Source organism: Gracilinanus agilis, chromosome 2, assembly GCF_016433145.1.
Source record: "Gracilinanus agilis isolate LMUSP501 chromosome 2, AgileGrace, whole genome shotgun sequence".
NCBI classification, from domain to species: domain Eukaryota; kingdom Metazoa; phylum Chordata; class Mammalia; order Didelphimorphia; family Didelphidae; genus Gracilinanus; species Gracilinanus agilis.
In genome coordinates, this window is record NC_058131.1 from 43,927,169 (window position 1) to 43,940,214 (window position 13,046).

A 13,046-nucleotide genomic window follows, 5' to 3' on the forward strand; every position below is an offset into this window, starting at 1 on the left:
TTTTGATACCTTCAATTTCTTTTTCTTCTCTAATTGCAACTGCTAGTGTTTCTAGTACTATGTTGAATAATAGAGGTGATAATGGGCATCCTTGTTTTACTCCTAATCTTATTGGGAAGGCTTCTAATTTATCCCATTGCATATGATGTTTGTTGATGGTTTTAGGTATATACTTTTTATTATTTTTAGGAAAGGTCCTTCTATTCCTATACTTTTCAGTGTTTTCAATAGGAATGGATGCTGTGTTTTGTCAAAGGCTTTTTCAGCATCTATTGAGATGATCATGTGATTTTTGTTTGTTAGACTGTTGATATGGTCAATTATGTGAATGGTTTTCCTAATGTTGAACCAACCTTGCATTCCTGGCATAAATCCCACCTGATCATGGTGGATGATCTTCTTAATTACTTGCTGGAGTCTCTTTGCTAGTATTCTATTTAAGATTTTTGCATCTATGTTCATTAGGGAGATTGGTCTGTAGTTTTCTTTCTCTGTTTTTGGTCTCCCTGGCTTTGGAATCAGTACCATATTTGTGTCATAAAAGGAATTTGGTAGGACTCCTTCTTTGCTTATCATATCAAATAATTTGTATAGTATTGGGATTAGTTGGGATGAACAATTTTTAAGTCTCTGCTTTTTTTGTGATGTGAAATCTCAGAGAGGAGAGAAAAGAGAAACGAACATTTTCCATTTCACTCTGTGGAACACAACTGAGGCTAAAACTAAAAGCTTTATGAAAGCACTAATTTGTGCTAGAGAAAAAGAAAATTTCAGAAAAAGTGTTAAATTGGTTTGTATTTACCTTATTTAGAGTTAAGAACTGGGGCAATTAGGTAGTGCAATGGACAAGCTAGAGGCTTCAGAATCAAGAGTTCAAATCTGACCTCAAGAGACTAGCTGTGTAACCCGTAACCTTGGACAAGTCACATAAAAATCGCTGTGCCTCAGTTTCCTTATCTGTAAAAGGAGGATAATAAATAACAGCACCTATCTCTTAGGGTTGTTGGTGAGCGTTAAATAAGATAAAGAGTAAAAGTAAAGCACTTTGCAAACTTTAAAGCATTCTATAAATGCTAGCAATTATTACAAGCAAACAACAACCATCTCTTGACAGACAGGATAGACCAGAGGTACAAAATTGAAACACGTTTTCAGAAATGGTCAGTGTGTTCACATGTGTTTGCTTGACTATACATATCTACTGGATGGCTAGGTGGAGCAGTGGATAGAGTGTAGGACCTGGAATCAGGAAGACTTCCCTGGGCAAGTCAGTCACTTCATCCTGTTTGCCAGTTTCCTCATCAGTAAAATGAGCGTGAGAAGGAAATGGCAAACCATTCCTGTAACTTTTCCAAGAAAACCCCAAATGGGGCAAGAGTCAGATATGACTGAAAAAGGACTAAACAACGGGAAAATTAAAGGGAGGAGGGGATAACTGGGCCTTGGCAGCTGCTTGCTAATACAAAGAAAAGGATTCACATTGGATCCAATCCACTGTGGTGGGATGAATTTCTGACAGTTTTCTCTAACTATCCCCTCCCAGCACTTCTTTGAACTCTAGATTTTGGCACCCCATCTCCTCTGCAGTCACACCTGGGACCTCCCCAACTGCGACTCTCTTCAGAAACCCTTTCCCTGGAAGTCTGCTCCTGTATTCCCTTTTCCCCAATTGGCTGGGGCCTCTCTAAACCTTCATTTTAAAAAAAATTTTATTTTGAATATTTTCCCCTAGTTACATATTTCATGTTCTTTCTCTCTCCCCCAAACCTCCCTAATCCCCCTTAGCCAATGCACAATTCCACTGGATTTTACATGTATCATTGATCAAGACCTAATTCCATATTATTGATAGTTGGATTAGAGTTATCGTTTAGTGTCTACATCCCCAATAATATCCCCATCAGCCCATGTGTTCAAGCAGTTGTTTTTCTTCTGTGTTTCTCCTCCCACAATTCTTCCTCTGAATGTGACTAGTTTTCTTTCTCATAAGTCCATCAGCCTTGCTCTGGATCCTTACATTGCTGCTAGTAGAGAAGTCCCTTATGTTCAATTTTACCAGTGTATCTGTCTCTGTGTACAATGTTCTCCTGGTTCTGCTCCTTTCACTCTGCATCAATTCCCAGAGGTCATTCCAGTTCACATTCTAAACCTTCATTTTAAGGACACTGGGGTCAGCCTTGTCTTCATTCCTCTCTGTATTCCTGACTTACTGGGTTTTCTCTGGGACACACCAGGTTTCTTTCATCACCTCCTCTTCCCACATCCAGCTGCCTTCCATGTCTTCCTTCTCCCACTAGAATGTAATGCCATAGCACATAGAAAGGAAGGACTTAAATTCTTGCTGGTTTGAAAGGACAAAACAAATGGAGGTTTCTCCTTTTCTCTCCCTTTGGCCCACTCCCTTTTCCATTCACACATCTCTGAGGCATAATTCTTAGTAATATCTTGCAGGCTATTCACCTCTATCATTGCCCTCTGGGTGACCCACAACTAATTCTTCAGAAAATGTGGTATCCCACAACAATGAACCATACACTACCACTGAAGAACATTGACATTAAGATTGACCTTCTTATTCAACTCTGCTTCCTGTTCACTCAGGACAATACCTGTGTAGGAGCCATATGGACTGATGAAACAGCTCTCTATGGACTGTCCATTTGACTGCCTATCTGGCCAGCAAGATTTTCCTAGGTGCACTGTTATGCTGACTTCTTTTGAGTAATTATAGATTTCCTTTAGGAGACCACAATGTTCCTGTGCTTGATACGGTTAGAGCACTGTCAGCAAATGGAGTATCTAGGTGACCTCACCATCTTTACAGGATTTCCCCCCCATTCAAACACTGGACATATTTCTGGTGAGTGTAATCTTCATTTTAGAGAAGTTCGGAGAAATTTTGTTATTAATAAAATTAAAATTAAAGAGGGCAACAAGCAATGTTACCTGTTTTAGATCTTTTAAAAGAATCTTGTGAGATTTTTGAATTATGCAGGAGATATTCTGCTAGAGGAAAACTTTTCAAGTGGCATTTTGCTGAACAGACTAAAATGCTTTTTCATAACCAACAGAATCTTGGAATTCTTTAGACTTTTGGCCAATTAAGGAACTGTAAAGATGTAGTCTTTTTTGTGAAAAGTCTGACTATTCCCTGTTCTTACCTTCAACAAGGACACCTATTCTCATAAAGATTAATAGGTCAGAACCAGAAGAGATATTAGACATCACTGAATCCAACCCCCCTCCATTTTGATTAGCAAATTGAAGCCCACAAAGGTTATCATCAACTAAGATGGGTGAAATATGAACCCAGGCCTTTCCCAAAAGTCCAAATTCACTGTTCTTTTCAATATATCACCTACTGCTTTACCATGAGGAAGTGACTTTAGAAATCAGTAATTATTGACATTCTCAGCCCCCTTTTTCAGCATAATAAAGTTTGATATTTTTTCTGAATATCTGGTATTCTCCCCTCATTTGGTTACCTCTGGAATTTACCCCCGCCAAGTGCTCTCAAAACTGTCAACCACAGCCCAGAGTTACCAATCATTTTCTCTCGGGCATTTTTCCATCCTCCTCTAGCAATAAATTAGTGCCAGGGATATACTCCCCCACCCAAACCCATCCCAGACTTCAAGGAGGGTACACTAATTCAATGATGGCAAACCTTTTAGAGGGGCAGGTGACATGAGAAATGTCCTCAGCTGCATATGGAGACTGGGGAGGAGAGCAGCCCCACCCCAGGTCCCTCTCCAGGTCCCTCTGGCTTTCTAGTAATGAACTCTGGTGAACTCTGTGTTAGGGTGACGACACACATAGGTTTTCCACCATGGCTCTCATGGGTGAGACAAGATGCAAATAAGAAGGTCCATGTAGACTGACCAACAGAGGAGACAGAAGGAATCTCAGGACTGCTCAGGTTCCTCAGGAGGAACAATGGAAGACAAGGATAAGGGCATTTAGGGAATCTAAGAGTAGGGAGAGATTTAGGGAATCCAAGAGTAGGCACAGAATAGCATTTGGGGACAGTGCTTCCTCCAATAGAGAAGAATGTTTATTATAAAATCTTCACAAAGGTTTTCCATTTTGGTTCTCTTCTATCTTTAATCTCCTCCCTTGGTGTTTTTCATATTTTATCTTCCATCTTAGAGTCAATACTGTGTATTGGCTCCAAGGCAGAAGAATGGTAAGGGGGCTAGGCAATGGGGTTAAGTGACTTGCCTAGGGTCACACAGCTAGAACTGTCAGGCCAGATTTGAACCTAGGACCTCCCATCTCTAGGTCTGGCTCTCAATCCACTGAGCCACCCAGCTGCCCCGCCTGCTCATAATCTTTTACCATCCACCTCCTAAAGAGTTTACAAATGAGCTTATCCTCTGAATGGGTGCTGCCCTTTGTCTAACATGTTTCTGGGCAGTAACAGTGTCCAAGCTCTTAGATCTCTGAGTGACTAATTAAACTTCTGTGAGAAGTTGTGACAGTGGATTCCTTTATTTATTGCCATCATCAATGGCTCATTTCAACATTCAAGTTGGAAATATCTCAGTTGTATAGTCTATCTTCTCCTTTTTACAGCTGTATACTTTATCTTCTCCTTACCAGTCCTTTTTCTAATTTAGTATTGATCTCTGCCCTGCTGCTACCTATGCAGCTGATTCAGCTAAATATCTAAAAATATAATTTTGTTTTCATGATGTTATTTGATCCTCACCAAGTCTAATACGCCCCAAATGTCTTCTTGAATTATTCATGAAATAGATGTAAGGCATAAAAACATCAGCTTCTCTTATTAGGACTAAACAAAGCTTTCCAACATTTTGAGCCATTTACCCCTAGGTACAATATTTACAAGGAAGTCAGTAAGCATTAAAATAAAAGTTGACTTAATCTAGGAGTGATTCCCAAAGTGGGTGCCACCGCCCCCTGGTGGGTGCTGCAGCAATGGGGTGGGGGTGGGGAGAAGCGGTGATGGCCACAGGTGCATTTGGGGGTGATGAAAACTGTAAGGGAGCGGTGATAGTATGTGACAGGGGGTGCTAAGTAATATTTTTTCTGGAAAGAGGGTGGTAGGCCAAAAAAGTTTGGGAACCACTGATCTAGAGTGTCATTAAGTTGAGTTCAATTTTTCTACATTCTGCCTTATGACTCCTTTGTGGGATACTCCTCTAGTCTAACTGTAAGGGTTTTCCTGGGATCTCTTCTCTCTTTATACTACTTCACTTGATCTCATCAGCTCCCATAGATTCAATTACCACCTCTTCTGTATCAGACATAGGTATAAAAGCTACAGTTACTTGGGGCACAGTGCCTTTTTGCAAAGCTTAACAAATGCGCTGCAATATGTAAGGATGATTCTTTGGCTGCAGATGGAAAAGCAGCCACAGGAGACCACCTGTGGGGGATGGGCAAAGAAGACCAGTAGCTGTAAGTCTCCCCCCCCCCCACCTTGTTAGTCAAAGAAGATCCTTACTGAAAGTGCCTCAGGCACAATGACTTCCTTGTGAGAGTCAAATCAAATATCACTCAAATTGATGGATATGGCAAGAGATGAAGTACTGCCAGTAGAGTGGATACTACAGGTTATCTGGGTGAAATTCAAAGACAGGACTTTATGTGACAATCAACAGGAATTCCCACTTCAGAAAGGTAACCCCACTAACTGCCAAGTCTTGATCTGTTGGGGAGATTCTATTCAAAGATGTAAGGTGTTGAAATAGATAATCTGTATTAACCAGAGGCTTTGTAGTAACAAAGGTTTCTTCTTTAATATATCTGGGAAAAGTACAACTGGGAAGGTACTAAGTATTTGGGATTGATGGGAGAGGAGAGTGGGAAGAAAACTATCAACTAATCTAGTAGGTTCAGAGGCAGGCCTACCCCTTCTGGGCAAGGCCCTTCTCAGAGTTCTATTTTCTACCTAACTTCTGTCTCTAGTATCTAGCTATGTAAATAGAATAATAAGCTTGACAGAAAGATAGCAGGTATAGGTTGTTGGTGTGCTATGATGATTTGTGGATCTTGATATCAGTTGATGAGATATATCTTTGCTGTAGAGAGGCTATTGGGGTGACAGACTGGCTCTGATTGGATCAGCACAGTAGAAGAGGCAATGGTAATCCTGATGTGGATCAGCAAGGGATCTTACCTACCGCTCTCCCTCCACCCTTGACCCTAACTCAGGACTGAGTTCAGTTGCCTGAGGCTCACTCCCTTATATAGGGCTGTCCCAACTGCCCCCCCAACTGTTTTCCAGTTTCCTGGGGTTCTAAACTCTGAACCCTATATTCATGCAACTTGTAGAAAATGATTACAAATATGAAATGACTAAGTATCCCACAAATGCTAGTTCTTGGTGTCCTTTCTGGCTCTAAATCTATGCATTTTAGAACACACAAGTAAAAGCCAATTTCCATCTTTATTGTCTCATTTGTGGCTCTGGTCCCACTCATGTCTCTTTCAAAAAATCATTAAATTTCTCTTTGAATTAGCTCCAATTCTTTTGTTTTATCTATGGCAAGCCTGAGAACCTGTTAGAATTTAGTCTTTCCAATAACATTTCCACTAAATCCCTGAACAAAGATATAGAATTTATTATTAACAATAGCAACACTATACACTGTAAGAAAAGACTGCCCCTTCCCCACCCAAGAAGAGAGGGATACACAGGGCTGCCTGGTCAAAGAATTCCTTATCTATGGAGCAAGGGGCCTCCTGGCCCAGAGACATCTGACACTGTAGTTGCCAGACCCAGCGATGAACCTTTTATGGAATCAGCTTATACTCTACTAGTATTGTCATCTGAAGAAGCATCTGAGAAGGACTGTGGAGGGATGTGGGCACTATGGATTTATGTGCACTATAAAATCCATTAACTTTAAATACCAATAGTGTAGGCTTAATGAGCTTAGCGTTACCATCTCCTCAATATGGGGTGGAAACTCCTTTGGCCAATGCCACTAAAGACCCATCTACAATGGACAGACATCTGTGTATGGGTCAGATGAGAAATCTACCAAGTCCTTTCCAATTCTCAGAGTAAGAATTACCAAGAACACCAAGAGAAGTGTGCCCTTAGCCAAGTTGCCAGTATGTCTAAGAGGCAGTACTTTCACCTTAACGCTTTTCCTTTCTGTCTCCTGGCTCTAAGCCCTGTCTTCTATCTGATGACACAGCTTCCTAGATCTCCCTTTCCAGCCCTGGCTGCACTCTCTCACTGGTTGAGGTGGTGGAGTTGGAATACTCTTTTCTGATGCTACTTCCAGGACAGTCCCCAAGCAAGCTCTCCTCCTCTGAAGTACATTCCATCCATATCTTTTACCCAATCAAAACCCTGGAAACTGTTGCCTGCAGACATCCTAGATACCCTTCTTTCCTCTCCCAAGGATCTAACACTTAATCTTTCTCTCCTTCCTCACTCCTGCCTTTATACTACAGGACTTCAACATACATACTGATCCTCCCTCAAATATCCCAAGCTCCCAGTTCCCTTATTTATTTCACATGATCTACTTTTCTACCCCCCCCCACCTTATCCACACCCAGATTCATACTCTAGATCTTGTCATAACCAACAAATGCACCACATTCATGTTAAAGAACAGAAAGCCCCATTAGCTGACCATAATCTTTCCATCTCTCTCCCCTTGCCTTCATTTACCAAAGCCTACTCTTCATCCAACCAAGAGGTCCAATCCCAAGACCTCTCAATTCTCTCCCAGACCAATTACCCCCGCACTGACCATACTCTCCTCCTTCCCCCTTCTTGATCCTCTGGTGAACCAGTTCAAATCTACAGTCCCTGAGTCCCCTCATTTTGCCAACTGTTCCCTGACAAGGTGGTCACTCCCACTATCTGCTTATTTGGGTCCAATGCAAGTACTGCTGAACAAAAGTGGAGAAAATCAGGAAACCATGTTGACTGAGGCCACTACATGTGTGGAACATATGACCTTAAATGGATCCTTATTAGAGTAAAGCAATCTTTTTACACCTCTCTAACTCACCATCCCCCTCTCCACAATGGCTCTTCCATGGTGCCTTCTCCACCATATTGCCTGTGTGAAATTAACATAAAAATAGACCCACAGTCGGTGCACCTGCTTTAACATAGGGGGCACAGAGTGACAGAGCAGTTTCTGACTTTGGGAAGGGGCTGATGGAAGCCCCCTTGTGTGGCCTCTGACTGTAGTGTAATTACACGCAGAACACATGACCCAGACTGTCCAATCAAAAGCCAACTGGGTGTAACATCATGAAATATGAGCCAGGACAAGCAGGAAATTGGACTTTTTGGCTCTGGTCCCTTCCTAAAAGTCAAGCTCGCTCCTTGACTGGCATTAATTCATCTGGTCCAACCATGCAGTTATCTAAGCTTCTTTGCTGCTACTTGTAAAATGAGCCAGGGTCAGTTGGGAATGGGAATCTAGGACCTGAGGAAGCAGCAACTCAGCTGGAGACTTTGGTAACCTTTCTCTTTACTAATAAATAATAAAAATTTAGAATAAAGTCTCCAAGATTAATTTTTATTACATGCCCCCATTCTTATTTCTCACTTTCAATCTCTCCTTATCTACAGGATGCCTCCCTACTACCTATAAAAACATACTCATTTCTCTCCCATCCTCAAAAATCTCTATTTGATCTGCCCATCCCCAATAACTATCTATTATCCTTTATCTAGTCTGCCTTTGTGCCTAAATTACTTGAGAAGACCATCTACATATTTGTGACTTCCCTTCCTCTCTCCTTTCACTCTAAAAATCTGGCTCACAATATTAGATTGCTGAAATTGCTCTCTTCAAAGCGATCTCTTAATTGCCAAATCTAATGGCCTTTTCTCAATCCTCTTTCTTTTTTACCTCCTTGTAGCCTCTGACACTGTATTACTCTGTTCTCCTTGATACTCACTCTCTCCAGGTTCTCTTCCTACCTGACTACTCTTCAGTACTCTATACTAGATTATCACTTAGGTCATGCCCAGTAAAAGTAGTATCTCATAGGACTTTGACCTGAGCCCTTAAAATACTTGGTGGAAAGAGATGCATTGAGCCTGGAAAGACAGAAAGGGATTGTTGTGAATGCACTGAATACTCCCTCTTTACTACTTTACTTGATCTCCCATGGATTCAATGATCTATAGACCAATGATTCATATAATTATCCAGCCTTAACTTCTCTCTCCTAACCTCTAGTTTCACATCTGCAGCTGTCTTTTTGGTATCCTCTCAAAACTCAACATATTGGGGCAGCTAGGTGGCTCAGTGGATAGGCTTGGAGACAGGAGGTTCTGGGTTCAAATATGACTTCAGACCGTGAGAAAGTCATTGAATCCCAAATGTCTAGTACTAAACTGGAACTGATATAAATTCTAAGACAAAACATAAGTATTTAATAATACCTGCCTACAGATCAACTAGTCATACTTCAAGAGAGTACTTAAAACCTTCAATTTCTGAGTTCTCTGTATATGAGCTCAATAGATACACCTATGGAATAGATAGATGGTTGGAGAGTAAGACCTAAGTCAGTGATGGCGAAACTTTTAGAGACAGAGGACAGGTCCGGCTCCCACCCCACCCACCAGATCAAGTGCCATGACCTCCCCTCAACTGAGTGCCAGCCATGCCCTGCCCCCTCTCCTTACCCCACATAGGAAAGGAAGAAAGGGCTCCCATTGGGTAGCTGGGCAGAGGAGTGGGTGAAGTAAGGAATGTCCTCAGAGTGTAGAAAGCAGGGAGGGGAATGGCCCAAGCTCTTTGCTGTGTAAATAGAATAGCCAGATCCTATTAATAGTCAAAAATCTACCCAACCCAGGCGTGCTAATGATGTCACTCCCACCTCCCTTAGTGGGGAGGGGAGACGAGTTACCCACACGTGACAATAAGTAACAAATCAAGAATAAGGGACTGCCCTTTGGGCAGTCCAAATCAATGTAGGAACTGCCATTTGTCCATTTGAATTAGAGGTGGACCACAGGAAGTGATGAAAGGCACATTCTCTTTAAGTAAGTTAGTGAACTTCCTGTAGTGGGAGTTGGCGTCTGGAACTGGAAGAAGAAGCATCTCCTGAGACCACAGACAGATTACACTCTGTATTGTCACGTGGGTAAGTTAGGCTGGCTTCCTTGGCCTAGCTGGGCCAATTCTAAACTCTGCCTATCCGGCTGTTGGGCCTTGCAGCTTACAGCTTCATTTATTTAGTCTTCTACCTCCCTCTTCTCTTTATCCCTACTCACTTTCCTGATTGTAAATAAACTCCTCAACCCGATGCTGACTTGGGTCTGATTTAATTACGGAATCAACCTGAATTGTTGATTCCTGGCGGCCACATATTTTAAAGATATAACTATAATAACTAAATTTTAATTCTTACATTGCTTCCTTCCAGTTCTGTGAGCCTCCCACCTTACCCACTGTGTGCTCCCACTGGGCTGCTGGACGGTGGAATGGGTGATGTGAAAAAATGTACAGTGGAGAAGGGGAAGGGAGCAGCTCCACCCAAGGCCTTCAGCATACCAAAGGTTCACCATCACTCACCTAAATCAGTCCAATTTAATATTTACTGTGGAGCTTCATATTTTAAACTCAAACACTGAGAAAATGGAAAACAGTATCTGAAAAGTGACTATATAAACTTTCTTTACATTTATGAATCAAATGTGAATCTATTTGGTAAGTCTCCAAGAGGACTCTTCCCCACCCCTGTCACTTATACGCCTTAAAGATTCCATATACAATTTTGTAATTCTTAGAAATATTTTTGGAATAAACTAGGAATAAGCTTCCTTTCAGAAAAAAACTTCAAAAATAAATTCAAGGGGCAGCAGGGTAACTCAGTGGATTGAGAGCCAGGCATTGAGACAGGAGGTTCTAAGTTCAAATCTGGCCTCAGAAATTTCCTAGCTGTGTGACCCAGGGGCAAGTCACTTAATCCTGATTGCCTAGTTCTTATCACTCTTCTGCCTTCCAAGGCAGAAGGTAAGGGCTAAAAAATAATAATAAATAATAAATTCAAGATTTCTTCAAGAAAGAAATCCAGAATGACACTTTGCAGTTTAGTGGTTTCACTGATAGGAGAGTCAGCTTATTTAAAAAAAAAAAACAAGCATTTATTAATTAAGCTAAGAGTCAGGAAGCTAGGTGACCTATTCCACTGGAGAAGGAAATGGCAAACCACTCCAGCATCTTTGCTAGAGAAAACTGCACAGCCAATATTGCCGGTTATGGTACATAGGATCACACAATGAGACACGACTAAACAAGAGTCAAGCACTAAATTAAACATTCCCTTCTCCTCAGATCTGGTTCACAGACTAATTAATGGATAAGGCCGCATGACTAGGTACAAAGAAGATATATACTTTATGTATCAACATATAAGATTCTTATCTCGTGCTTGAGGAAAATTCGAGTTCAAATCCCACTTCAGACGCTTTCTAGCTGTTGATCCTGCCTCAGTTTCCTGATCCGTAAAACGAGGATAAAAACAACAGGTTTAAAAAAAAAAAAAACGGATCAAGCATTTTGCTACATCTTGCTCAGCTCCATTTCCAGGAAAACTCTCCATTCTGGGGAAGGAGACTAAAGGAAATCTCTCCCCTGATTCTTCTCTTCCTCACGGGCTCCTCCTCGGTCCCGGAGGGACCCAAGGAGAGAACGGCCAGAGAACACGGGTGAAGCGGGGAAGAAAACCCTCTTAGACAAGCTACCCCCTCCAACGGAAACACCAGGTCTCTGGGGGGCCCGGTGCATCCTGGGGCTTGTAGTTTCCGGCGGCGAAAGAGGTTTCTTCGAAGCACGTTAGCGCCCACGAGAGCCGTGGAGACAGCACTGGGCACATCCGCCTCTCCTAGGAAACCGAGTGGCTCCCCCCCGCCCCCGACTCCACAGCCTTTCTTGACCCAGGGCCACTCGAAGGAACGCTTACTTTTTGCTCAGTTTCGTCTCGTTGCTGTCCTCGCCTACCACCGCTCCCTGCACAGCCGCCATCTTCACCGGAGGGCCCGACCTGAAAGGGACGAGGGCTCCAAGAGGGATTTCCGGGTCAAACCCACTTTTCTACGGGAAGGGGCGGGCCTTCTGCAGAGGCTGCGTACTGTGGACTTCGTCTTCCTTGAGGAAGTCTGGAGGAGCCTGCAGTCTGAGTTTAATCTCTTTTGGGAACGTCTACTATGTTTCCGCAAGGGTAGGGAGGTAGGCAGTCCCTCGCCTGACCCCTGGGAGCGCACGCGCACTAAGGGCTTCTTCAGGCGATTGGTTGTCCTGTCTCGGAATGATCACGTACGGGGGGAAGCTCCTTCAGTCTTTGGAGCACGCGCACTAGGATGGAGTTGGTGCGGTAGGTGGAGGAGACCAACTTCTGTCCATTGAGCTCGTGCTCGAGCTCGTGCTCGAGCTAATGTGCGTGCCGAGGCAGCTTCCTTAGAAAAGGAAGGGGGAATGAGAGAGAAGGTTTAAACTAGAGCCGGGGCTGGGCGGGCACAGGCAGACTAGAGGCTCCTTCAGCACTGAGGTTGTGGAGAGCGGTGGCGGGGCAGTCTGGGGAGGCAGCCCTGGTTTAGAGCTCCAACTCTGCTTGCGCTAGGAAAGCTGTGCCTCCCCCTTGTTCCCATTCCCATCCCCATCCTAGCAGAAGATTTCCAACCAAATAAAACTCAGTTGTCTTTGGAATAAAGAAAACTTCTCTTCCTGAGTTCAAATCCAGGCACGGATGCTAATTAACGTGACCCTGGGCAAGTCACTTCACCTTATTTGCCTCAGTTTCCTCATCTGTCAATGGAGAAGAAAATGGCAAACCATTCCAGCATCTTTGCCAAGAAAATCCCAAATAGTGGAATTATGTCTAAGGGCCTCTAAAGCAATGCCTACCTTTTGATCCAGTAATACCACTACTAGGTCTGTATCCCAAAGAGATTTTCTTTTTTAATGGAAAAGGACCTATAAATATTTATAGCTGTTCTTTTTTGTGGTGACAAAGAATTGGAAACTAAAGGGATGTCCTTCAAGGGGGGAAATGGCTAAAAAAATTGTGGTATCTGATGGAGATGG

At 42.7% G+C, this 13,046-nt stretch overlaps 1 protein-coding gene across 1 annotated transcript in view; it reads right to left on the bottom strand.

Moving 5' to 3' along the window:
- The window catches only part of LOC123236731 (lysine--tRNA ligase), a 26,144-nt gene extending 14,115 nt beyond the window's left edge, over positions 1-12,029 (bottom strand). The window contains exon 1 of the mRNA XM_044663123.1: positions 11,926-12,029. Coding sequence (XP_044519058.1) covers positions 11,926-11,987 — 62 coding nt within the window. The 5' untranslated portion in view covers positions 11,988-12,029. The remainder of the gene's footprint in view (positions 1-11,925) is intronic.
- Between the last annotated feature and the right edge of the window lie 1,017 nt (positions 12,030-13,046).